The sequence below is a fragment of the Apteryx rowi genome, unplaced genomic scaffold (assembly GCF_003343035.1).
Source record: "Apteryx rowi isolate R43461 unplaced genomic scaffold, aptRow1 scaffold_610, whole genome shotgun sequence".
NCBI lineage: Eukaryota > Metazoa > Chordata > Aves > Apterygiformes > Apterygidae > Apteryx > Apteryx rowi.
Window position 1 is genome coordinate 269,656 of NW_020450884.1, and position 26,928 is coordinate 296,583.

Below are 26,928 nucleotides of genomic sequence, written 5' to 3' on the forward strand. Positions count from 1 at the left end.
TCTACCCTCTGTAAGCCTGAGAAGGCCTCTGTTGAGGTTTAGTTATTGAATTCAAAGTCCAAATGTATGGTGACCTTAAATCATGGCATGCCGACATCAGTCCTAACTGTTTATCACTGATTCTGGTGTTAATTGTCTCAGTGATGGGAGCCTTGGCACTGATGGCCTCTGTAGCAATAGACTGGTACGCTCTACTTTGAGGTTCCTATCTCAGYACCTCTGTTGTTTACACTGCAAAGTAACTTATTGATGGGCCTAGCACTAGTGTTCTTCTCTTGGAAGGTTCAGCAGTGAAGTTCAGATCATCYGCATGGGGGTTTCTGGAGTGTCAGGTTAAAGAAGTTTTGCCAGTTGCAACCTTTCCTGTGAACAGACAGGCCACATCTGATGAGAGTGGCATCTCCTTTAGAGGAGAGAGTCTTTGCTATGCGTAGTTGAGAGAGAGGATAAGGAAACTCCTCTTCTACATGTCTACATTCTCCCTTCCTGGTAGCATACTGAAAGTCAAGGAGGAGTTCAAGAAATGTAGGAAGAGGCCTAGGATTCACAAGGATCACTTTGTCCAGGACTAAATGTTCAGGCATACTTCAGGAAGCTTGCTTCATCAACTGGCATTTAGGTCTAAATCGCACTCCTCAAAGAAGCAAATTAAGCAGTTTCCAGCGAGCTACTTGGAAAAGTCATACACTTGAGAGGCAGGAGGAGAAGAGAGAAGAACATAATTTGTTCTTTCCCAGCAGCTGATTTGTGCCATGGTCTCCTCATTCTCCCTAGATGAAATAGTGAATCTATGCACATCTGTCTTGGCTGGTGAGTTTAAAGTGTTCCAGGACCTGTGGAAACCTTACAAATCTCCTTGGAAACAATCTAAGAGAAGTACTGCACGCTCTTGGACATGCTACACCAGAAGGCTTATCAGTCTCACTAATGAAAGTCTACCAAAGCCTGAAAAAAAAATTGGCATACAACTGTGCCCATCCTGACCACACTGAAAAGAACCTGCGGTTTCTGGTAAGGAATTAGAGTATTTATATATGCTTCTGCTGTTGTGTTGTCTAGTAATGATAGCATTTCAGGAGAGATCAACATGGCAGGGACCTACCAAGCCCACATTTGAGAGAAAAGAATCAAAAATCATTGGACTGACCTGACCAGAAGATCTTTGTCAGCTGGTCTCTACTTTAAAATGGACTTAAACCCAATGTCATCTTTTGTTTGTTAAGCTGGTGCAAGTCCTCCCAGTTGATTTGTAAACTCCCAAGGAGTGCCAGAAGGAGTTGGAAACCTGTCACGCTCCACTTGAGGCTACACAGTGGCCTCTGTACTAACCACGAGGTCATCATAGCTTCAGTCTTCAGGATTTCTCATGGAAGTTCAAGGGACAATGAAAGACCTCTCATTTGCAGTCACAGACTTTCAGCGTTTGGCAAGGTCTCCATTCCTTGAAAGATTTGGGGATGACTGTGTGCTCCTTGTCAGCCAAATAACACCCTGGTGCCACTGAGGAGGARAAAATGATCTGCTGATGCCCTGGATTGGGCCTTCATCAGATACTGGGTGGGATGTAAATATTCAGAACGTGATACAACTGTCCAAAGTTTTTTTTKTKTTTTTTTTYCCCCCCCTTTCTTTTTTCTCAACTGCTGTCTCTTCTCTTTGATAATCATCTTTTTATTTTCAGGAATATTGTGAAGGGATTACGTCTGTGAATTTTAAAGATTGCAAATTCAGTCAATTTGTCTCTAGTTTCTACTCACCCCTTCCATCCTTTTCCTGTCCCTCTTCAGAGACCTTTATAAGACTGCAAAGGCAAGAAGCATGTCATCTTTTTCATCTGGGAAACTGGAGGAGACATGCTCAGAGTTCAGGCATARTGGGGTTTGTGTTCATTATTTTTGATCCTAAAGAAGAAAATGGTCCAAGATAGGCTGTCAGCCTTTATGACCTCTCAACATTTCCATTCTCTGCCTCAATTTAAGGTTATGCTTGCTAATGGATATTGTTTTTCATGCTCTGAAAGTGGGAACCGATGTATCCTTTTTCCACCAGTTCCCTTGCTAAGGAACTAGAAAAACTAGGCAGGATGCAGTGTGGGTCACGCAGTTGTGTTGCTTGGATCTGAACCTTTTGATGTATTCTTCCATCACCTTACTGTTTCTGCCTAATATAATCTTCATGAAAATATTTGGATCATATACCCTGAGGATTGCCAGTCAGGCAGCATCCAGACTGTCAGTGTAAAGAATCTTTCATTAAAAGAAGCTGTTTGCCTCTGGGTCAGAACATTTTGTCACRCAGCACGAGTTCTTTTCCTGGACTTACACAGTTGCATAGCAAACACTTGCTGTTTGGGCATAGCATGCCTTTCCTTTTTAACATCAGTAATTTCAGTAATGTTGGACCATTTTGTAACCCTGAAATAATCTGGATATTCTGTCAGTTTCATGTCATACTGTACTACAAGTCTACAGTGGGAAGATTCCTGTGGAGCTTCTTTTATCTCTTCTCCCTCTGCTAATTTKGAAGTCCTTTGTCCTCAAGACATTGCTTATATTAGTAGCAGGATTGAGGAATTTATTTTTTTCTTTACACTTCCCTGAGCCACATGCAATTTCATCCTTCTGGTCTTGTGCGTAAGACGTCATACRTGCTCTGAAAAAAAATAGAAAATATGTGGACAAAACATCACAGAGACCTAGTGTTCTTGTAGGATAAGTAGCTGTTCTAGCCTAGCTGGTTTTGGCCATCACACCAAAGTTAATTCTTCTTGCATGAGCAGTACAATGGGATCTTTAGTGTCGATGTGTAGTCAGGATTCTGTTTTTCTCAGCACGGACCTCTCCATACTGCTTAAGAAATGATTTGAAGAAGACCCTTTAGGGACTTGTCAACATGACTGCATGAAATACTTCTTTATTTGGGTGCTGATGATGGCAGCATTTTGTTGGAGAATTCAAATCAATATGCTTACCACACAGCCGTAATTTGGCCCCTTTTGTGTACATATAAGTCTTTACATGATCATATACTGTTTTTTCCACAGGACCTCTGCCTCATTCAGTGCACAGGATCAGTGTGGCTGACCAAATGGGTAGCTATTCAAAACTTTTTATCTTCATCGTTCACTGTGTGGCCCTGGGCCTTCTTTATTGCACACTATTCATACCTGGATGTGGTATTATAATTCCTTATGAGATTTTCTGTGACATTGCTCACTACAGTTCAAGTGGTGCACAAACGTAAATACATGAATGAGCTTAACTTTGTGAGGAAGAATGGTAGGGAGGAAGAAGGAATTGAAGCCAGATGAAGTATCCTGCTCATTTTTGGAGTTCAACTTGAAATGTTCATAGTCTGATTTTTTTTTTTTTTTTTTTCGTGGTGCTTAAAAGAAGGAACACATTTCATATGTGTCAAACACTTGCTGTTATCGGCTTCTGGCTTTTTTTTAGACCAGGCCCATGTCATCTGTAGTAGGCATTTGGGAAATGAAGATGTAGTAACTACTAGTGGAAAAAATAAAATTTTTGGTAAATTGCTTAGTAGGAAGCACAAGCGATACAATTTTTTTTTTTTTTTCTGGGTGACAGTCAACAACCTTAAGTACCAAATCACCCCTCTTTTCCATGGTCCCTTGCTTCCTTTGCTACATGCTTCCCATTGTATACAATACAGGAGTCGGGCATGTGCAGACATCTTGTCATTTTCTACATAGCTCTGATTTGTTCCCTGACCATCCTCCATTCTGTGCACTGAGGTGGGGATTCAGTGGAAAATATGGTGCATGATCAAGGAATTAATTGTTGTCAGAGGGTGTATGACAACTGCAATAGGCAACCTTTATAGTTACTTCTTGCCTTGATCCACAGCACAGACTTGAGTTAATGTGGTGGCCAATAGCAGAGATCTGTGGCCATCCTTCAGTGGACTGGCCACTGAAGAGGAATGAGGTGGAGGGTGTTCTGCTGAGCATCAGTAGTATTTGTTGGTAGTAGCGTTTTGGTGGTGGTAGACCACTTTGCTCCATCTTTCGCTAGCATGTTTTTTCAGTCTCCTCCTGTCATTTTCTCTCTTCTCTTTTCCTTTTAATTCCTTCCCTATCTCTTGGGTGTCAGCAAATGTTGGCAGTAGATGGGAAATTCTTCTGATCTTTGTTTTAGTGCTACATGAGCCCCCAGGTTGCCAGAAGCAATTGGGCAATATTCCTGGGTTTGTTTCCTCATTCTGTGCAAATATTGCAAGTCTGCTCTGGTTGGCAAGTAAGAACCTGTGGAACTGAGAGTACATGTGGGACAAATGAGATATTGACTGAAGGACACAGCCAACCATTAGTAAGTGTCTGCTGAGTTGATGCAAACTAAGATAATCAGAGGCTGATTAAAGTGATCGGATTGTTTGGATTTTTATGGGGACAGCCGTAGATACTCTTCTAGTAGTCATGAAAGCCCCTTGGTCAACTGCCCAGTCTCTGATCCAACACAAAAGTTCTAGGGGTTCTAGAACTTATAAGGAAAATATAATAAGAGAAAAAAGTACTAGAAGAAGTAAAGCTTGCTTTTTTTTTTAATGACTGAACAATTCTGCAGCCTACCACAAAAAATCATTCTGGCAGATCTCCATCATAGAAAACTTGGCAATTTACAAAATTGTAGGATACCTTTTTGACTGCCTGAAATGGAAAGCTTTAGGTAACTTTAACAGTAGTCATGGGGTGCTTTAAGTTGAGGAGTTAATATGTCACAAAACAATGTGCAACTGAGGACAGCATCTCATAACAGAAGTGTCAGACAATTGTATCTATAAGCAGTGGGTCCATAATAAAGTATACAATGAAAATCCATCTGGACGTGACAGTTGGTGACACCAGTGTTAGGACTCTATAGATGTGTCAGCACAATTGCAAGAAGTGATGTTACTGCTGCTTAGTGTAAGGCAAGTAGTTGTCAAATGAGCAAATACTAAATAAAACCCCTTAGTATAAAATACTATTAAGATGTTTTAAACTAAGAGRTTTTACTTCTGAGTGAAGCCAGGTAGGAGCACCTGCACAGTTAGTTAGCAGGTCTCAGCTGATGTGTGGTAACTTGCTAAGCTGCAGTAACCTAGTTGTTTGCAGTTACGTGAACAACTCTCAGACCAAAGGAATTGTGTTGAAATAATTCATATATTGTGCAACATCAAGGATGTTGACTCTAGTGGTTACAAGGTACTGTCTCCTCCCCATCTTAACTTTTGTTTTTTAAGCAGGACATCTCACTCTTGAATCAAGAGAACAAGCACTTCGAACCATTATAAGATATTCTTGTGGCACAGATTGTACATCATGACTTCAAAATGATTCAGATGTTTTCTTTCTTTTTTTTTTTCCTTCATGTGTTAAAGTTGAAGTTTGCCTGGCATTTCATGAAAGTTCAGTCCCATAGTTCTCTTTCTGTCAGAGACTGTTGAAAATAACTTTTTAAGTTACCTCAGAATTCTTGTTACCTCCTGGTTTCTGGTTAATTGAGGCCTTCAGACTGTGATGTCCCTGACTGCCTGTGATTAGCAATGCTGTTCAGAAACTTTCAGTGTTGCAGGTACACATCCTGTGCTGGGGCTTGTAGTGGTTCAGCGTAAGTTTTCCTAGTGTTTGCCAGCAGGTGAATTTTCACTTTATAGTTAATGGGACTAGGAAAAAACATGCGTAATGTTTTTAGCAGCTGCAGATGTGTTCGAAGAGCRTGCAGGAGCAGGAGTAGTCAAGCTCTGAGGTTGCTCAAAGCTAAGGAATTTGAACGCCTAGTTTCCAGGCACCTTTGAAAATCCTAGTCTAAATATGAATATTAAAACAATGTATAGAAGGGTTGGATATTATCAAAAATCTATTTCTAAAGCGTGCTTTAGATAAGTCGATGAAATTCTGAGGACTAAAATTGCCAGCTGTGTGTGTGAGGAAAGCGCAGATTTTTACTTGGCAAATATGACTCTTTGTTATATTTCTGTTTTTCTTCCAGCTGGCAATCCGCTTGTTCAGCAAGGTGGACAGCCGCTAATCCTTACCCAGAACCCAACCTCAGGTCTGGGCACAATGGTAACCCAGCCAGTATTACGGCCTGTACAGGTCATGCAGAATGCCAATCATGTTACGAATTCTCCAGTGACCAGCCAGCCGATCTTCATAACAACCCAGGTGAGTGCCCTTGCGGTCCCCATTTCTGTGCATGTGAATCCCTGAGAAGGGAGATCTGGTGCAAGAAGACAATTCTCCCTTTAGAAATAGTAGATGCCTGTTTCAGTTTGTCTTGTGCACCTTGGTGGATGTTACACTTGAGCTGAAATCTGCTTTTTTTTTTTTTTTTTTTTTTTAAAACTTAATGTAGATTTACTGGCCACATTCCACACCTCAGCAGGTCCTGTGGAGCCAGCACAGGTCTGATGGGACTTCATGCTGTCTCTCACTTGTAGCATGCTCATGTCTTACCAGTAGGGCCTACGCCCTACTGGTGAGATGGGTCTGTCCACTCTGTGTGGCTTTGACCTTGCTAGATACTTACTATTTATAGATGTRTCTGTTTTATTTTCTTGGGCAGCATACAGATAAATTTTAAAATGCTCGCTGTTGTCTTTGAGCATTTGCCTAGGGAAGCGCTCCCACAAAAGAAGTATGTGCATTTACCAGAGTTTCTGCTTTGGGAAAAAAAAAAAAGAGGGAGAGAGGGGGAGAGAAGAAAGTCGAAATTCTATCTTAGCATGTTSCAACTGTTGAAGTATTATTAACAAAATAGGTAAATTATCTATTTTGTTGTTTGAAATCTATCTTCTTCTATCCCAGAAAACCACTTCTGCCTCAAATATGGCTTTAAGTTGTTTAAGACCTGGAAGATGATTTCTGTAGGTTCTTAGGGAAGGAAAGGTTGAGAGTGGAGGCTGTGTATCAGAATGCTGTAGAGTATGGTAAGGAAGGTGGCCCTGCTGTTTGAGGTGCTGGTCTGCTGAGTGGCAGAGAACAGTATGGCCTTGTAGTTCAATTGATCTTGTGGATGATAGTGCTGCGTGTGKTTTTTTTTGTCTGTTTGGGGGTGGAACGTGTTTAAGGTGTAGAAAGCTCAGACTGGAAGTGCTTGAAATATGTTCAATATGTTAATGATAACTGTACTGTTTAAATGCAGGGATTTCCTGTGAGGAATGTGCGACCTGTACAAAACACAATGAATCAAGTTGGAATTGTTCTGAATGTACAGCAAGGTCAAACAGTTAGACCCATTACCCTAGTCCCAGGTAAGGGCTGAAACAAACTAAAGCTGCATTTCTGTCAAATTTCTTTTTAGACTAGCAAAAATAAAAAAATCTGTATTTGAAGTCTATTTCACCTGCATATCTGGTAGCTCTGAAGAAGGGGTTTTTCCATTTCTGTAGTAGTTGGGATTTTCTTTATCTGTGGTACCAATTCTGCAAGTCATTTTACAGCTGAGAGTAGGCACTTTGATCATAGTATTGAAGTGCTTTGCAGAGTAGGGGACTTCCAGCTGGAAGGAATATCTGCCTCAGTTCCATATGATCTAGCCTCTTCAAAAAGCCATTTAACTTGCTTCTAAAATCCCAGACTATGACAAGCTCCTAACCACCCTTATTTCTTCTTTTCAAAATCTCCCCAAATCATGTCCCCTTACTGTCTGTAAACCAAGCCTCACCCTGAGGAGGATTTTTCTAATGCTAACTTCTGCTACCAGATCCTGTCATGCACCGTCAGCAAGGTCAAAAATCTATATGTCACTGGATACCTGCCTCATAACAAAGCAACCATGCATAGTGATCGAGTCACCTTTCACTCTCCCCAAAATGAATCTCCAAAGCCTCACGTCACAAGCTTTAATACCTATCTATAGGATCACTCTTGTTCTGTCATAAAAGGCCATGAGCTTCCATTAGGCCTAGTGACTAGGACTGTGAGCCCTATGAAAGTTATCAGGATTTAAGCTCATAAATTACTTGTGCCTGAAAATTCCACCTAACAATCACTGTAAATACAGTTTTCACTGTGTCTGCATCCATGTTCAATTTTATTCCACTTGGGAAGGGAAATTAAGATGCTGAGCTTCTACAACTTCCACTGAAAATACKGGGAATTTTAGGAGCTCAACAGTGACAGAAAATAGGCTGCACTCAGAAATTTCTCAGCAAGGAATGGAGTTTAAGTAATCTACTTTGTTTGTTTTTGAAGCCCCAGGTACCCAGTTTGTTAAACCAACAGTTGGCGTTCCTCAAGTGTTCTCTCAAATGGCCCAGGTGAGACCAGGTACAACCATGCCGGTCCGACCCACCACCAACACTTTCACTACAGTCATTCCGGCCACGCTTACCATCAGGAGCACTGTACCACAGTCCCAGGCACAACAGCAAAGTAAGTCCACTCCCAGCACCTCCACAACTCCTACTTCAACGCAGCCAACAACACTTGGACAGTTAACTGTGCAGCAGCCAGGGCAGTCCAGTCAAGCTACTAACCCCAAATTAGGTAAGATTTGTCATGGAAAAGCAAGGGGACTCAAGTGTATAACACTGTCTATAATTTGATCTTCAAACATATGGCTTAGCAGCTAGAATACAGAAGTTGAGTCAGAACTCCGGGGTTCTATTTTTGCCTCTGTGACTGACTCACCCTTCATCTCTCTTACCAATATGGAAAATGAAAATAATTCTGCCATAGTGTCCAGTTTGGTTTGAAAACTAGTTAAATTCTGCTTTGCAGAATGCTCTGAGTTCATCAATTAAAAGTCCCCAAAGTGCAAAATACTGTTCGTTAATCACCTGTATTTTTTGAAAGATGAAGTTAAACAGATGATGAACACAAGCAGAAACTAACCTTTTTTTTTTTTTTTTTTTTTTAAATGTTGGCTGAATTCATGAGTGAAATGATTGCTCAGGAATAGTGACAAACAATTTAGAAAGAAAAATACTTCTTCACACAACAAGTAGTCAGGCTATTTTTAGCTTTAAGTGGTCATAATCATATAAAACTGCATTTAGAAAAGAAAATAAACTTTTTGTGACCATCAATATCCTGTGTCATGGGACATGGCTCATATCTTAGAGCGTAACCAGAAGGTTAGGGAAATGTTCTTTACCACTCTCACCAGCCTTCAAGTCACTGGATATCAGAATTGGTGGCTTAGTCATCATCTTTGAAGACTCAAGGTAGAAGAACAGGAGATGAGGTGTGCTAGGTGGGGGCGRGTCTCACATAGTGCATCAGATCTTACTTATTCCTAATTTGTTTCTCTATTGTCTATTCTCTTGGCAGTGAGTATTGCAAGTTTTGTGACTGTAAAGAGACCTGGAGTGACTGGTGAGAACAGCAATGAGGTTGCTAAGCTAGTGAATACCCTGAATACCATTCCTTCATTAGGCCAGAGCCCTGGCCCACTTGTGGTTTCTAACAGCAGCCCCGTGCACGGGTCCCAGAGATCTAGTGTTTCAGAGTCATCATCATCATCTTCATCATTAAAAGGTATGGTCTGCAGCAGCTATTTTATAACTTGATTGATTCTGCTGAGAATCCAGAAACGTACAGGTGTCCAAACATTTATTTTCCGGAGTAAAAAAATACTAACTTTTAACTACTGAGATTTCATAATAGGGATAAACACTTAGAGAGCTATGCTGTTAGTTTCTGTGTACTAGCTATCTGTACATTTTATCCAGTGACTATTTTGTTTGTGAATCTTTGCTTGCTTATATTATTTTGCATTCAAAATGATTGCTGCGCATCCTGTTATGGAAATTATCTACACACACCAGAGATACTCTACACAAGGAGGCAAAAGGATAAAATCTTTGCTTCTCTTCTTCCAGAGGAAGAACCTTCTTAAGGTGTTCGGGAGTTTAAAAGTTGCTTTAAGGTGCCTTTTGTATCATCCAGATTCTGATTTTCTACTCACTGCTGGAGATGAAGATATGAGGCATTTAAGCTGGTGGATGGGGACAGGAAACCAAAGAATTGATTGAAGAAGAAGGGGAGATGAATTGAGCAGATTTTCCTTTTTTTAAAATAGTTCTGAGACACTCCTGTTATTCTAGCTAGTGGGGGTGTATTTCATCATACGGATTATCAAGAGTTTGCATACTTTTGCTTTTTTCATGCCTCTTCTTCCAGACTAGTTAGCACTTAAAGTACAGCTCTAGAAACTAAAGTATTTCAGTACGCCAAAAAGATCACCTAGCATTAAGATGAAGTGTAAGGATTCTATTTTTTTTGTTTTGGTTTTTTTTTCCTGTTACAGTCAGCTCATCTCCTATTCCCACATTTGATTTGCAAGATGGTGGCAGGAAGGTCTGCCCAAGATGCAATGCCCAGTTTCGAGTCACTGAAGCTTTAAGAGGACATATGTGTGTAAGTAACCATTCTAAGATGAGCAGTTAATTCATAATTGCTCGTGATTGTGGAGTGCAAAGAATAGTTCTTCTCCCTAGATCATGGACTTCTGTTAAAAGGAAGAATATGGTTAGGGGAAAGTGAGAGGCAAAGGAGAGGCCTATGGAAGTTCTTCCACAGCATCCCTCACTGCAAGTAGGCAGGACCTCAGTTTTATGTCCTTTTAGTGCCAGAAGGTGCATTTGTTTTCTAATTTTACCAGTAAAGAATCAACACAGAAAATTGAATATTGAGTCTGCATTACTTTTTTCCTTAAGAGTTTCATAGAGTTGCTCTGTCTCTTAGTTCTGGTTAGTTTTTGCCTGTTTACCCTTAATAGTATATATATGTTCTTCCTAGATTCAGTCTGATGTTTCATGTGGCTTTTCTTTCTTTCAGTACTGCTGCCCTGAAATGGTTGAATTCCTCAAGAAAGGAAAATCTCTAGAGCCTGAACCAAATATTCAATCTGCAAAGCCTCCCTCTCCAGAAAAAAATACAGCTGTTGCTTCACCACCCTCTTCTACTCCTATCCCTGCACTATCCCCACCTGCTAAAGCTCCAGAGCCAAATGAAAATGTAGTTGACTCATCCCAAAGTAAGCTCATTATGTTAGTGGATGATTTCTACTATGGCAGAGATGGTGGCAAAGTGAGTCAGCTGCTGAACTTCCCCAAGGTTCCGACTTCCTTCAGGTGTCCGCACTGCACCAAGAGGCTAAAGAACAACATACGGTAAGAGGAATGTGATGTGCCACAAAAAATGTTCTGAATGCCTCTAATCTGCAGAAGTTAAAATGAGTTGTGAGCGTCAATCTCTCAAGTCCTACAGCTCCCCCATGCAGTAGGTTAAGCCCAGAACTGAAGCAGAAAAAGGTGAGATGAGTTGTCTGTTATCTCACAGTTGAGTCAGGGAAAAATTTTTTGGAAGGTTGCATGGTTAGAATAATAGCATTTATATTCTTCAGCAGAGAAGTTTCATTTACTTGTCACTAGTCTTACTAGATGATGATAAGGAATTTTATTTCCTGTGAAGAACTGCTCTCCTCATCTTTATTCAATACAGTTTCAATAGAGGGAGCTGATGAGAAAATCTTCTTGTAAAAATAGAGTGTATTCTTCCCAGCCAGCCACTATGTTCTCTTACTGAAATAACTGGAATAGTGGTTTTTCTTTTAAGTTGAAATGCCTTATCGTGGCAAATAGCATTCCCTGCTAGGGCCAGAAATGCTCAAAAGCAACTATTACAGCCCTTGTACTGCCAGATCTCTTCTCTAGCTCCTCCTGAAGAGCAGGAGGTCTCTGGATAGAAGGAGTTTTTGCTTGGTTTTGATAGGAAAAGCAAGAAGGAAACTGATCCTAACAGTGTTTTGGAACCACAGTTACTTTAGTTTTATTGTTAAATACTTTGTGCAGATAAAAGTGATGCTAATATGAGTTTAAAAGTTTCTGATGTAGTGTTCATGAGGCTTTCAGCATTACAGATGCACAATGTTTAGATGTATGCTCACACACGTTCTATTCACCTCCATAAGATTTATGAATCATATGAAGCACCATGTTGAACTGGATCAGCAGAATGGAGAAGTAGATGTCCATACCATCTGTCAGCATTGTTACAGACAGTTTTCCACTCCGTTTCAGCTACAGTGTCATTTAGAAAATGTTCAYAGTCCCTATGAATCAACAAGTAAGTTGATTTTGCTGTTGTGTGCTTAGGTTTAAGGGGGTCTGTCTTGTTTTAAGTCTTTAGAGAAAGGACACATCTGTTCCGCCTTGCTGCTGTAGTGCATTTGTTTTGTAGGCCAGTAGAAAAATCCATCTATACTATAATGTTTATTCAGATTAATTTTAACTGTCAAGAATATTTTAAAGAACAAGCTCAGTAGTAACATTTTGGTGAACCTGCTGATAAAAATGAAATTCTGCACTTGACTTTAAAATCACTTGCAGTTGCCTCACCAGGACATCTTGCTACTTATTCTCTTAAATAAAATGGTGGGTGGAACTTTTGCTGCCTTTTGGAAACCTTTCGGAATATGTTTTTTCTGTGTACCCAATTCAAAGTGTTGAGCGCTAGTAATGCTTTACTTTTTTTTTTATAAAGGGACTGTTATCAAAGCAACTTGTTGCAACTTGTAGTATATATTTTAACTCCTCCCCCTCCCCTCCCCCAAGTTGTTACTTGCTTTTCCTTTCTCTTGCAGCAAAGTGCAAGATTTGTGAATGGGCATTTGAGAGTGAACCAATGTTCCTACAGCACATGAAGGATACTCACAAGCCTGGGGAGATGCCCTATGTTTGTCAGGTACTGAAAGTGTTTTAGGAGCTGGACTTCATAAATGCATCCTAGAGTATAAGAGGAAATCTGGCACTTTTCAGCAAAGTGTGTGGCTCATAGTGGTCTAAATAATAGACTTGGCCCATGGGAAAGTTCTATGGAGCCTGCCGCTTTTTTAATGGTATGGCCTTGGAGTCCAGCAGCTATTAGGGCAGCATGAGCAGCGGAGTGTTTGCTGTCTGTTCCCAGCACTGTGAAGCTGGATCACCTCAATAGACGTTTGTGTAGTCCCGGTGACATCCAGGCTTTGGAAGCAGAGCCTAATACATTTTTTTATTTTTTCTTTCTTTCTTTCTTCTTCTTCTCCTCCTGGGACCCGCAAGCAAATTGCTGTGCCATAAAGAGAAGTTGTCACTCTGGAGGAGATTATGCTGCTTGTCTGTTACCTTCTCTTGTCACTCTGTTATCATGAGATTTATGCTTGCATTGGTTCTAAGCGTGTCCTTTCTGCCTAGAGGTCCTAGTGCTATCCTACTGAAAGAAAAAAAAAACACAGAAGAGAGTAAACTTCTAAAATATGTTCTGTTGATACAGACTATGTTTCAAATTCTGTTTTACATTGGGCTTGAAAAAATTGCTCTTTAATATATTCTAACTGCTTTGTATTGACTGTCTACCCCCCCCCCTTTTTTTTTTTCTTGGATCCAGAGTTTGAATTGTCACTTCTTTCTTTTTTGTATGAGTGGTGTCAGTGTTGTGGTTTTTATCCAGACTGCTTTGAATATGTGCTACTTGGTTTGGTATCTTACAGTTGTAATAAGCTAGCAGGTTCTTTGGGACCTGGTTCCTAAACTCCATTGATAAATATCTTTGGGCATCTGGACATTACAGTAAAGATCTCCATATTGCAATGGTAGATGTGAGATAGATTCCTATGTTACTTCACTGTTAATTGTTTCTGTCCACTCCTATAGGTCTGTCAGTATCGTTCGTCACTCTACTCTGAAGTGGATAGCCATTTCCGAATGATCCATGAAGACACGCGGCACCTGCTCTGTCCTTACTGTCTCAAAGTCTTTAAAAATGGCAATGCTTTCCAACAGCATTTTATGAGGCATCAGGTACTATGCTAAGGTTGCAGCCTTTTTGTGTGTATGTTTTTTGTTGCTGTTGTTTTTGTTTAAGGTGGTTCACTAGATTCGGTGGATGTTAAGCACATGATTACAGTTAAGCGTGTGCTGGGGAGCAGGTGGGGACTTGGCTGAAAGAGTGTTTTAAATAGATGCTGTATTCACTCCATAACAAATGCAATTTACATGCTCTCATTCCAGAATTTTCATAGGGATTGGGCTAAAGAAAAGAAGCATTGCCCCTCCCCCACCTCCATTTGGGAGTAGCATTGATTATTGTTACTTAGCACAAAAAAGCATGTTTTGCTGGACTGTTTGCTTCATGTGATGATTAACCAATAGTGAGTCCTGTGTTCATTTGGGATTTAAAATTTTTATCTCCAGAAAATAAGTCATACTGTGTGTACACAAATGAATGCATTTTCATAGCTCAGCATTCTGTTTCCATATATGTTGATTATATTGACAACATATTTTGTGTGGGTTTAGCTGAAGCATTCYTTCAGAATATAGAAATGTAGTGCTTTTAACAAGTGCCGGATTGATTGTCCTTGAAGTCCTTCATTGATTTCCAGAAGAGGTAGAGGCAAGGCAACTTGAAGGAATGCTGCCCCCACACACTGCTCCACTAGTATGCCTTACTTTGGCTTAAACAAGCTGGGTAAGACTTGTTCCATGGCACTTTCAGTCTTGGTGTCTCTGCAGAGCCTGCTGATCTAAAAAATGAAGATGCAGGGGGATGTTGTGATGGGAGCACTTTCCACACTGGAAGTATCACTGACTACTAGTGTAACTTGTTGTTTTAAGATGATATTTTTCTGATGCTTAAAAACCTGGGATGGATTTAGTTTCAAGAGGGGAAAGTGGTTTTGTTTTGTTTTGTTTTTTAACACTCCCACCCAAACCTGCTGTGTTGTGACTTCTGCTTCTCTAAAATGAACTATATTTCGTTTGCATTTGCTTTAGAAGAAGAGTGTTTATCATTGCAACAAGTGTAGACTGCAGTTCCTATTTGCCAAGGATAAAATAGAACACAAGCTGCAGCACCACAAAACTTTCAGAAAGCCCAAACAACTAGAAGGATTGAAACCTGGAACCAAGGTAAGAAATCCAAGTTAATCATGGTCCTCGGTCCTCCTCTGTTTCCTTGGGAAGCACCTATGGCTTCCGTATCAGTGTGTATTCACTAAAACCTCCAGCAGCTTTTACTGCTGCAAAACTGATTGCAGCATCTGCATCACTTAAAAACCACAGTCACTGGGACAAAGTAACACTTTGTATTCTGTCCATGTGGTATATGTTTACTTGATCAGTCTCTTCATAGAAACAGTAAGCCAGAGAGCCTGGAGCTGAAAGTGGCACTTGAGAGAGATTAAACTCCCTGAACTAATATATCTACAGGTGAAGGCATTTGCATCTGAACTAGTTGTTGGGACTCCCTCTGTAGTCATTAGGGGAAAAATGGACACTTTGGGGGCTCAAGTTATGTCCTGTACTTGTATTGCCCTTGGAAGTGATGAATTGTGTTCTAGGAGTGCCTGTTTATTCTCTACTAAGAGCTGAGACTCTTAATGACTACTTCAAAGGGAGGAGTCGGAATCTGGATGGATCAATTCTGCCCTTGTGTTAAGAGGTATGGCTGTATCTGTTCTTTGCAGGTTACAATCAGGGCATCTAGAGGACAGCCACGGACAGTGCCAATATCTTCAAATGATATGCCCCAGGGCACTGGGCAGGAAACCACTCCACTGACATCTTCTACAGACCCCCAGCCCATCTTCTTGTACCCACCTGTCCAGAGGAATGTCCAGAAGAGAGCGGTCAAGAAAATGTCAGAACTTTTTGCTAAGTTTCAAATTTAAAAGTTGTTAAAGGAAATGCAGTTCTCTCTCCCTCCCTCCCTCCCTCCCTCTCTCTCTTTTTTTTTTTTTTTTTTTTAATGCCACAATGATGGGGAATTTGCTCCTTGGCACTGGACAAGTTCACCAGTTGCCAAGAAGTCTTTTTGCCGGGAGAATTTAGCTTGCCACAAAACCAGGATTAAGTCATATTATGAAAGCCCTTAAGATGAAATTCTGAAATCTAGAGTTAGCTAAGCATTTTTATAGAGAGAATGGAATCTCCTTAAAGGTTTTCTGCCCGCCCTGTGTTCCACCACCTTGTCTTAAATTTCTTTTTTCTTTAACCACAATCCAGAGGCCCTCTGCAATTTTGACCCATTCTTAAATCAAGTACTCCTGGCTACAGCAAGTGGGGAATGTTAAGTCTGGCACTGAGGTGTCCTAGGTAGCTAAGGGTTGAAGATAGGACCAGTTTGACTGCAGACTGTTCTGGAAGTTTATATGTGTTATTAAATTCTTTTCTGTGTGCTAATGATTGTTTTAACTCAGAAGATCCTTGTGCAGCCACTGATGAAAATATCCCCTCTTATCTTCAGGAGTGTCTTGGGGAGGCAGACTTGTCTGGAGTGCAGCTTCGAAATACCTGACTTTCCAAACCACTTTCCCACCTACGTTCACTGTTCGCTATGTCGTTATAGCACTTGCTGCTCCAGAGCTTACGCCAACCACATGATCAAGTACGTCTTAAAAATATTTCTTTGAACACTGTAGTAGAAATTCCTTCTTCTTGAATGCAGTAGCACCCCTATGTCTTTGTCCCCTACGCTGCAAGAAAGGGGTATCATGAAATTCCAATTTACTACAAGTGGCTTGTAAAACTCTATAGACATGTTGCATTTTGTTAACAGCAGACACAGGTGATGGCTTTCAAAGGAGGTGGGGAAAACTGAGTGCAAGAGCTGAAAGACTCATTCTAAAGTACTGGTATCATAGCTAATGATGTGTGTACTTCATGCTGCTGCAAAGAACTGACCTTTTCAGTGCTTCTAGGATGTCTTGCAGAATTTTCATCTTAGATTAAAAATGATAGTGCCATCCTTTTTACAAGCCTGTAGTCTGTACAGGACCACACATAGACCATAGAACAGGATGGCAGAACAGTTACTCCAAAATCTGTGCATTTTGAAATGATACCAAGCTGTTCCATTTAGACACAGGTTTTTCATTTCCTTGAAAGCAAAATTGGCAGACAAAATATTATTAAAACCAGAATTGGGTTTATCTGAGTAGATATGCTGTATTTTGCATGTGTTTATATCTCTTTAAATATGCAGACTAATTCTGACGTTTAATAAACTCTTTTGTCTTGCAGCAATCATGTTCCTCGGAAGAGTCCAAAATACTTGGCTTTGTTTAAAAACTATACCGCCTGGTAATGGAGAACTTGTCATCTTATTTTAATTACCTGGGAATCTGAAGTGCTTGCTCCCCCCCCTTCAATTCTGTTCTTTTCTTTCATGATCTGCTTCTTAAGAAGCTGCGCTGTGTTTTTTCAACATAGAAAAATATATTGAATTAAGAACAATGTATTGCCTGATGGGAGCCTGAGACTCCCATTGCTTTCCAGTGGGAGTTTGTTGCTTCAGGGAGGGGGCACTGCCTGTATACACTGGAGGGTGAATTTTTTTTTTTTTCTAATCATTGGCAGGGAGGCTATACATATTTTCATATATGATACTTACACTAAGCTCACTTCTTTCTCTTTCTTTTTCCAGTGGTGTAAAGTTGTCCTGCTCCTCCTGCCTCTTTGTAACATCTGAAGGTGACGCAATGGCAAAACATCTGGTCTTCAATCCATCGCATGAGTTTAGTAACATTATTTTCCGAGGTAGGAGTTTGAAAAGGAGCAGAAAAATTGCAATAATTTGAAATCTAAGATTAGAGTAGGACATAATACATCCGTTCATAGACTCAAGATCAAATAYTTCAAAGTGTAGCATTTGGCTGAGCGCTTACTGAATCCCGAATGTTTGTAAAAGGTGGTGCTATGGACATTCTGTAACTGCCTGAATGTGTCTTCATTGTTATGGAGATGTGAGAGTTTAGCTTTAAATGACACTCAACTCTGGAGTTCAGCTGTGTCACTAGTAACTACACTCTCATGAGATCTTCCCAGGGAGAGATAATGCAGAGGCTTCAGTGAGTTCCTCTGTTCCTCTGAGACATCATTGTACCTCCRTGACACCAAGAGGCCTTAAGCAGCTCCTGACATTGGAATTTGAATAGGGCCTAAAACTGGCATTCCAGCCATTCTTGTGAGTTATGGCAGTTTGCAAAACTTTGGGGCACTGCCTGCAGTGATCTGGCCAAACTTGAGCTTTCCTACCTAAACTCTTTGTGTGATTTCAAAGGCACATGGAGTTTTGCTGTTTGTCTCTAATGATTGCTGTTTGTCTCTAATGATTGCTGTTTAGTGCTGCTCTGTGCTGATAAGAAGTTTTCATATACTAGTTCCAATTTGGCTTTACTTAAGCGCAAGTCCTCTATGGGAGGAGGTGGGGGTTTGAATGGATGGATGAATATTAGTTGTTTTTGCAGCATATTGGGATGCTTTGAATAACAGACAATATAGGGATACTGTTACTCATCTCTCTAAGATGACTTTTTTTCTTTGTTTGTGCTTTTTGTTTGTTTGCTAAGCTCCAAATCTCTCTCTCTCTCTTTCTCTCTCTCTCTTTTTTTTTTTTTTTTCTTTAACAGGGCCTACTTGGATTTCACATTCCAGGTAAACTATTTGTAAACACTTGTCTGCCATCATCTATTTCTTTTTTTTTTTTTTCTTCTCAACAGTTTTATTTTCTTGGTTTATAAGAAGGTTCTGTGTTCTCTCTCTTTAAGGCACATCCAGCCCCAGGACAAAAGCATGAAGAATACATGCCCCACCTATTCCCCAAGTAAAGCTGCTACTGTGAAAACAAAGTCCATGTTATCTGCGAAAGATGACCTGGAGCCTGAACTGGCACCAGCAGCCTACAACAGACCTCTAGTCTGCCAGGAGGAGGAGTGCTTAAATATTGATGCTCAAGAGGATGAACAGCCAATAAAGGAGCCTGAACCTGCGAGCAAAAAGGAGCAGCTGTCAGTGAAAAAGCTGCGAGTTGTACTGTTTGCTTTGTGCTGCAACACTGAACAGGCAGCAGAGCACTTCCGAAATCCCCAGAGGCGCATCAGGCGTTGGCTACGAAGGTTTCAAGCTTTCCAAGAAGAGAACTTAGCATCTCTGTCAGAGGGCAAGTACCTCAGTTTAGAGGCTGAAGAGAAACTAGCAGAATGGGTCCTCACGCAGAGGGAGCAGCAGCTGCCCGTAAATGAGGAGACTCTCTTCCAGAAAGCAACCAAAATTGGCCGATCCCTTGAAGGTGGCTTCAAGATCTCTTATGAGTGGGCAGTGAGGTTCATGTTAAGGCACAACCTCAGCACACATACCCGAAGGGCAGTAGCTCACCCTCTCCCCAAAGATGTAGAGGAAAATGCCAACTGCTTCATTGAGTTTGTGCAGCGGCAAATCCACACTCAAGACCTGCCTCTCTCCATGATTGCAGCCATTGATGAAATCTCTCTCTTCCTTGATGTGGAGGTGCTGAGCAGTGATGACAGAAAGGAGAATGCTTTGCAGACAGTGGGAACCGGGGAACCCTGGTGTGATGTTGTTCTCACTATCCTTGCTGATGGTAGTGTTCTCCCAGCACTAGTCTTTTACAGGGGTCATGTACAACAGCCTGCCAACGTGCCAGAATCTATCATGTTGGAAGCAAAGGAAAACGGATACGGTGATGATGAAATCATGGAGTTGTGGTCATCCAGAGTGTGGCAGAAGCACACAGAGTGTCAGAACAGCAAGGGCATGCTAGTGCTGGATTGTCACCGAACACACCTATCGGAAGAAGTACTTTCTTTGCTGAGTGCATCCAGCACTCTTCCAGCTGTTGTCCCTGCTGGCTGCAGCTCCAAAATTCAACCTCTAGATGTTTGTATAAAAAGGACTGTGAAAAATTTCTTGCATAAAAAGTGGAAAGAGCAAGCCAAGGAAATGGCGGACTCTACATGTGATTCGGACATACTTCTCCAGCTGGTTTTATGCTGGCTGGCAGAGGTCCTGGAAGTCATTAGTGACTCCCCTGAACTCGTGCAGCAGTCCTTCCTGGTGGCCAGTGTGCTGCCTGGTCCAGATGGCACAGCCAACTCGCCCACACGCAATGCTGACATGCAGGAGGAGCTGATTGCCTCTCTAGAGGAGCAGCTGAAGCTGAGTGACGAGCAGCAGGATGAGGAGGCTGAGGTCCAGGACAGGACCCAGGCTGAGGAATCTGCAGACCCAGAAATCCTCCATCAGCTCTTTGAAGGGGAAAGTGAGACTGAATCCTTTTATGGCTTTGAAGATGCTGATTTGGATCTGATGGAAATCTGAGCACTGATCTGCAAATCATGATCCAGAAAGGGTTATTTTTTAAATAAATGTTGGATGAGACCATTACTTCCCTGTGGATTTGTGGGTTTAGGAAATTCGTAGGCGATCACTCAGATAAATAGCCATTTATGCTGTTCATTTATAAGTTTTGTGCTTTTTTAAAAGAAAAATCACTGTGTTGGTATTTTCTGAAAATATATTGTGGGTGAATATTTTTGCGTTTTCTTTACCTCACTGTATCATAGTTTTCTGTTTTTATTGTGCAGAAATGTTTTGAATTATACATTGTCAATGTGACCATTTCTAAAGAAAGGAAAAAAATATGTAGCTAATGAACCAGTATATAAATCTTTTTGGTTGTCTTAACACAGGTAATTAATTAATTTTTTTTTTTTTAACACTTGACCCAGAGATTTGGTTTCTGTGGTAAATTTAGATACGAATTACTGCCTAATGTGTGAACCTTCTATAATTGGCCATTAAGTTGGTTTTTTTTGTTTTAATGAGTAATTATTTTGCTTGTGAATTTTGACATGGGGTAAAAACACAAGCGAAAGAATTTTGCCTGTTCAATGCCAGCAACGATTCTTGGGAGCCTTTAGAATTTGAACTGGGGTTGAACTGAGATCCACAGTTAGGGAGTTAGGTGCAGTGCTAAAGCAAAGCTCTTGATTTTGAGTTGACTTTCTGACACTGTGTGTGATGGTTCCATTCCTCCAACCTGGAAACCATCTGACACCCACCTTGCTCCAAAGAATTACTGACAGAGGGTACATGATGGAAGAGGAAAGTCAAGTCTGTCTTGATCTTCCTGTATAGTAGATGGGAGTTAAACTGTATGGACCATTAAACGTTGACCTTTTAACTACTAGTAGTTGATAAACCTGCTTTAACCAGTGGCATCAGACACTACGTTCCTTAGAATTAGAAATCTGATTTAATGAAACAAACTGTGATGTGCACAAAAAGAAGACGTTTGTTTTTATTTTTCACTGCCAGCTTAAATTTTTCTACAATTTGCATGTTTGAGGGTTTTTTAATTGTATGTATTATGGTATAGACGGAAAGCATTTTGACATACAGAAATCAGAAGCACCTGCACCTTTCTGTTTCCATAGAGGTTTTGCAAACCTTCCCTATTACCTAAGGAAAGCAGGAGGCAGCATGTGCAGACCTGTAAATGGTTCATCTTTAAAATGTACATAAGTGGAACATTTAATAAAACCAGGGAAATGGATTTATAAACATGTGTTTTTATTATGAAGAACTATTTAACTCTCGTGATAGCTTAATGCTTAATATAAAATGCAGAATTAATTCCTCTGAACCATGCAAGAAACCAAACCGGACACATGAGCTGTATTTCAGAGATGTGGCCAGGTTGCAGACTGGATTCTCTGTTTTCTGTTGGTGAGGGGACACAGAGTTGTTTAGCATGTCCTGAAGAAACCCAGAGATGGGATAGTAATTAAATGTGTTTACATGTCATTAACAGTTGAGGCAGAATTCTGACCAATTCACACTTCTGCAACCCCTAATTGCCCTTTATTAACTATATAGTAGGTTAAATGGAACAACCTACTCTCCTGATTGAGTTTTTTTTAAAGTTTGAAAAAGTCATTAATAAAATATTCTACTGAATAAATATATTTAATGCATTTTATCTTTATTTGGGATCTCCCCTGCTCTCATCTGAGAGCTTAATGGATCAAGTTGTTTATCTCAGGTAGTAGTAAATACTATTCTAAAATGAAATAGTATCATAAATAATAAGGCTAAGAAATGCCCAATTCAGCCATCATTCAACATCTGAAGTACATGTAACACCATTTTGTTACTATCCTCTTATAGCACTAGCTGGTAGCCGGAGGGGGATTTAAAGGAAGCACAGCATCTCTAACTACTTGCACTGTGTTGTAGGATGATTGTCTTGTTTTTGAACTTCAGAGTCCTTGTATCCTAGTAAATCTAGCATCAGCAGAGTAGAGCAGTAGGGATCTAGATACAGAGATCTTAATTATCCTAACGTTAGTGCCTACAGAAAACCTTAAAGCAACTGCAGTCAGCCCCCCTTCCAGTTTTTGCCTGTGTCCTTGCAGTCAAAACACTTACTAGTCAGTGCTTTGACAGTGCCTTTTGAGAGCTATAGGGTGAGCAAAATGTAGATGTTTATAAAAACACGTTAATGAAATGACCTGGCACATAAGCTGATGAGGTAGCTAAAAAATGATACCCCTAAGGTGTTAAGAGCAACAAGGGGAGGGAGGTGTTAATATAGCAGTCAAAGGCTTGCTTGTCATGTGGCATAAGAGCAGCTTCAGAACCAACAGCTAGACAAGTTTAAAATTTCAGTCTAGAAATGCTGCTTTACCCTCATGGTGTCATTTTCTTTTTGTCTGGTCCCTCACAAAGCTACTGAACACACCTGGCAGAGCTGCTCTTACTGTCTGTGCAGCATACAGACTCCAGCCCTTTTCTGTGTTCATTAGTGCTTTGGTTGTACAGACCTTGGAAGCGCTCTAATACTCCAACTGAAGATGCGCCTGAGAGATCCATCACTATCTCAAACTATGCACAAGGACCCCTTTGAATTCTAAGTTGTGTACTGCTAGCAAATACTTACCAAAAACATCTTTAAAGATGTACCTTCCTGCTGTCTGCAGGTGGCTTTTACAGGTTGCCTAAGGCTTTCTACCTGTCCAGATCAGCATTCATGGCAATTGGATGACCGCAGGCAAAACATGGCACATGCTGCATGTAAATCTAGGTTGCTAAAATATTGCACAGGATTAAAGTATGTTCCACTTCCCATTAGAGACTTCAAAGCCCAGTAGACTTCTCTTTAAATAGGCCCAATCTTAAAGTGACTTGCATATTTAACTTCAGACTCAGCACACAGAAAGCAAACAGGTATCAACCAATACTGATCCTGCGTCCCGCAGGTAAATATTTCAACTGCTGCTCTTGAGGTGGCTTGCTACTAATAATCTTTATAGCAACACAAGCTTGCACTAAGAAACCATTAGTAATGGAGCACCTTGACTCATGTTCACACGTTTCCACTTCAATGCCTACCTGATAAAACAACTGCCAACTCAGATATGGGAGGAGGAGGGCAGTGTAATTTACATGTTTAATGAAGAACAGTTCCTACCAAAACCCCAGTCAAGAAAACAACAGAAGCAAGCATTTTTGCTTTCTCCAGGAAGAGGGCTTGCAGCTGCTACCAACTTTTTTGAAGTGTAGGTTGTCCTGTAGAAGACAAAACCTGGTGGCTCAGAGTAATTCTTGAAGTGCTCTGGCTTCTCACTGCTTCAAACTAAGAGACTCTTCCTGAAGTAAATACTCTTGGAGCAACACACCAACTAATTTCCAACCATCAGCACAAGCACACACACTTGTCTTAACAAGTTTATTTAATTTCCATAACAAATCAGAGCTTCCAAAGGAGTAACTGATTTACAGCATACATAAAGGGTGATAACATGAACACAACAGCCGGAGCAGCTCTTCAGAGATCATTCAAAGCCACTGCAAGAAGATATTTTTACAAGGTCAGGATATTATATAACCTGGATGTGGTCAACATCTGTACTACTGAAAACCAGAGTAGGTCATTTTAGCTTTTATCAGGTGCTGCTTGTGACAATTGTTCTGAACAAGTGAAAGGCAGCAAGGAAGGTAGATCAACAAAAGCTTTCCAATTCCAGAAGGACTTCACACTAACACTTTCATACCTTGACTCTAAAGGGCCCAGCAACCAAGCAGAGAACCAAGCCAAAAGCCACTTTCCTTGGCACAGGGAACCAGTGCTCCCTCCTGCTGGCCAGAACCACTCCCCAGTCAAGAAARTTTGGTTCCAGGAGAGAAGCAAGGTGGCTACTACTGAAACATGTGGCAGAGATGTTAACCTGTACAGCTGTGCATCACCCAGCCAGACCTACACCTCTGCGTCTCTTCCAACAGTTTATTTTACGCCCTTATGCTTTGCTAAACTGCCAACTCACAGATTAAGAGCTCAAAATGAACTTACTCTAATGGGCATTACCTGACAAGGTGTGCTATGTCCCAGTTGGCTTCCAGGGTCAAAGGTCCTTCCACTTCCACTCCTTTCTCCGTTGCAATAGCAACTTCATACTAAGGAGAAGAACCATTTAGAGTTTTCAATAAATCCTAACTTCCATACTTGAATTTAAGATGGGTCCTCTCTCCCCTGTGAAAGCTTTAATGAATATAAGTCAATAACAAGTACTATCCTTCAGACATGTTTGTTTTACCATGGCTTTGCATTCATTAATGCTTTACTTTCTTGGTGGGCAAGTCAAGACATAATAAACACTAGTAGTTGATAGAAACACTTTCAAAGCTAGCAGACTGCAGCCTCTGGATGCTACTGCTGTGGTGAGGGGAAAAGTAGCATCAGATGAAAGAAAAAGCATCAACCAGCCAGCCACAGACAAACATTCAGAATTGCATTGCTGTTCAGAGGCTGCAGGAGATAAGGAGAGTTTTGCTTTGTCAGACAGCTTTGCTAACACAGTCTCTAATATACCCTGCATCCACCAACTCAAGAGGTTTTCTGAGATCAGAAACAGAATGACTAAAAATATTAAGATGACCTGGGGTGAAGACCGGCCTCTGGAATATCTGTCTGAGGTGCACAACAGGTACGGCAGCTCTCCAGTGAAGGCATGCCAAAGCAGGGCACTTACTCTGTTGAATGATCGGGCATCTCTGTAATACAAGATTTTCATGCACCGCTCAATCAGGTCACGAGCCTCCTCCTTCGTCAGGCTGGGTTTCTTCTCCAAGACTTCTCTCATCAGCGGCTGCAAAAAAACCCATCAGCTCAGTCACCCAGTGCTGAGATCACTTCAGCAGCTCATCAAGCATGTACTCTACGCTACTGCCTGTAAGCACTCACCTGAGCTAGGTATGCTCCATAACCTGTAGCAAGCGTAGGGGCTTCATAGGCCACACCAAGCATGTCAACATAGCCTAGAAAACTGAAGGGACAGACTTGTTACTGCGGCCACTGCACAAGCAGGGCTGTGTCACATCGTAGAGGGACTCAGAGCAGCTACATCCAGCTTGCAGTGAAAACCCTAGAGAAGTCAGCAGAGCAGACATGCCAGCGCTGAGAAAGCAAGAGTCCAGCTGTCCTTGCTGGAGACACAGGCTCATGTGGCCTTCAGGTCACCTGGGACCACCAAGGCCAGATGTATCCTTCTGCCCCTGTGTGAGAACAGGAGCAGGAGGATATGCCTACAAGAATTAGATTAATAGTGATTCAGTGGCTCATTATTTTATCACCAGATGTTTCTCATACGGAAAGTACCCAAGGAGACTCTTGTCTGTTGCTCAGATGGACCTGAAAGCACAGAGCACCTTCTGGCCAGCAAATCCACCACATATTTCTCTTTTTGGAAAAGACCTAAGACCCCATCTAGGAAGCTGGACCAGAGGGAACTGGACTGGTGGGGGTCCCTTCTGAAGATACCTTGTGCCATGAGAAGCAGCCCTTGGCAAGGATGTGCAGTAACCACTGCACGCTCCACGTGGCTTGTCCTTACCTCTCCCCATTGTAATAGCCTCCAATGACAACAGTGTTCCAGAGCGGATTTATCTTGGATCTCCGGTTGTACATGACTCTTGTCAGCCAGGAGTGAATGGCTTTCGGACTGTAACTGTGACCATCTCCCAACAGCTCCTCATCGATTCTAATTTAAAGAGAAGTTTCACCCAACTAAGAATGGCTAGAAAGCACCGGGATACATGAGCAGCAACCCACTTCCAGCTGTGCCAAGAACAGGACAGGGTACACTCATGCAAACTCCGTGCAGGCTGTTTTGAAACAGAAGAACTGCAAGAACTTCCAAGAGGTGAATCAGTCAAAGGCCTCAGGTAAACAAAGGATAATTTAAACTGGTTCTTCACTGTGTTCAGCAGAGAATGTGGAAAAGACACTTGTACTGAAGGGACTGAACTCAGTTGGAGGACAAGGAGGATTTCAGCTCAAGAATTGGAAACACCATGTTTGCCTCAACTGGCTTAATGGCAGGGGATTTACAGGCAGCAATTCATAGCAGCAGTAAAACAAACTGTGAAGGATAGAAGCTCATTCCTTGAATCACGCTACCTTATTCTACCTTATTTGGTCCATAGGTGCAAAGATCAGTTTGGGCCCATTTTTTTCTTGCTCAGTGAATGCATATTATTACATGTTTTAATTGTTTGAGGACTGAGGAGAGTGAGAAGCCTGGCAGGGTGGCCCTGCATCAACCAGGGCACTGCAGGGGTTTGCCCTGCCAGCCTGTGGCCCAGCTGCAGCAGCCTGGGGCAGGAGGTACTTACACCATTTGGTCAATGATCTGCTTGAGGTACTGGAAGTCGGCATAGTCCCCAGACGCCCCCAGCATGGTGTTGTCGTTCACCTTCAGGAGCCTGGAAATGTTGCGGAAGCGGGCAAGGGAGCCGTAGGAGCCCAGCATGTCTGCAGCGATGATCACCCCCCCATCGAACTTCACTCCCAGCACAGAGGTGCCTGTCACCATGGGGCTCCTGAAGACCGGCAAAATGTCAGCGTCGCTCCGGCATCCAGTGAGGCCTGAGGCTCCCTCAGCCCAGACCCGTCCCCCCTTCCCTGCATCCTCAGCCCCTTTGCCCCTTCCAGCCCCCCACCCCCAGTCCCCCGGTGCCCACTAACCAAGTCCCCTTAGTACCTCACAATCCAGTGACCCCATTCCCAGTCTCCCAAGTCCGTCCCCCATCCGCAGTGTTCCCATACCCACTCTCCCAGTGCCCCCCGCCCCCAAACCT

The 26,928-nt window shown here is 41.7% G+C and overlaps 2 protein-coding genes across 6 annotated transcripts in view; one reads left to right on the forward strand and one right to left on the reverse strand.

Moving 5' to 3' along the window:
• POGZ (pogo transposable element derived with ZNF domain) overlaps nt 1–21,346 on the forward strand; it is a 38,486-nt gene extending 17,140 nt beyond the window's left edge. Inside the window, exons 2-18 of one of the 5 annotated variants that reach the window (XM_026083663.1) lie at nt 775–1,011; nt 5,994–6,169; nt 7,149–7,257; nt 8,201–8,494; nt 9,281–9,487; nt 10,260–10,369; nt 10,790–11,124; nt 11,925–12,079; nt 12,597–12,697; nt 13,645–13,791; nt 14,767–14,901; nt 15,459–15,631; nt 16,238–16,378; nt 17,014–17,073; nt 17,417–17,529; nt 18,342–18,426; nt 18,540–21,346. In XM_026083663.1, the coding sequence (XP_025939448.1) occupies nt 6,068–6,169; nt 7,149–7,257; nt 8,201–8,494; nt 9,281–9,487; nt 10,260–10,369; nt 10,790–11,124; nt 11,925–12,079; nt 12,597–12,697; nt 13,645–13,791; nt 14,767–14,901; nt 15,459–15,631; nt 16,238–16,378; nt 17,014–17,073; nt 17,417–17,529; nt 18,342–18,426; nt 18,540–20,109 (3,837 nt within the window). In that variant the 5' untranslated portion in view covers nt 775–1,011; nt 5,994–6,067 and the 3' untranslated portion in view covers nt 20,110–21,346. The remainder of the gene's footprint in view (nt 1–774; nt 1,012–5,993; nt 6,170–7,148; nt 7,258–8,200; nt 8,495–9,280; nt 9,488–10,259; nt 10,370–10,789; nt 11,125–11,924; nt 12,080–12,596; nt 12,698–13,644; nt 13,792–14,766; nt 14,902–15,458; nt 15,632–16,237; nt 16,379–17,013; nt 17,074–17,416; nt 17,530–18,341; nt 18,427–18,539) is intronic. The other 4 variants (XM_026083660.1, XM_026083659.1, XM_026083661.1 and 1 more) reach the window with 4 other exon arrangements.
• A 2,161-nt stretch (nt 21,347–23,507) lies between these two features.
• The window catches only part of PSMB4 (proteasome subunit beta 4), a 3,776-nt gene continuing 355 nt past the window's right edge, over nt 23,508–26,928 (reverse strand). Inside the window, exons 2-7 of the mRNA XM_026083664.1 lie at nt 26,464–26,670; nt 25,683–25,829; nt 25,034–25,115; nt 24,822–24,938; nt 24,158–24,246; nt 23,508–23,640 (exon numbers count right to left, since the gene is read on the reverse strand). Coding sequence (XP_025939449.1) covers nt 23,628–23,640; nt 24,158–24,246; nt 24,822–24,938; nt 25,034–25,115; nt 25,683–25,829; nt 26,464–26,670 — 655 coding nt within the window. The 3' untranslated portion in view covers nt 23,508–23,627. The remainder of the gene's footprint in view (nt 23,641–24,157; nt 24,247–24,821; nt 24,939–25,033; nt 25,116–25,682; nt 25,830–26,463; nt 26,671–26,928) is intronic.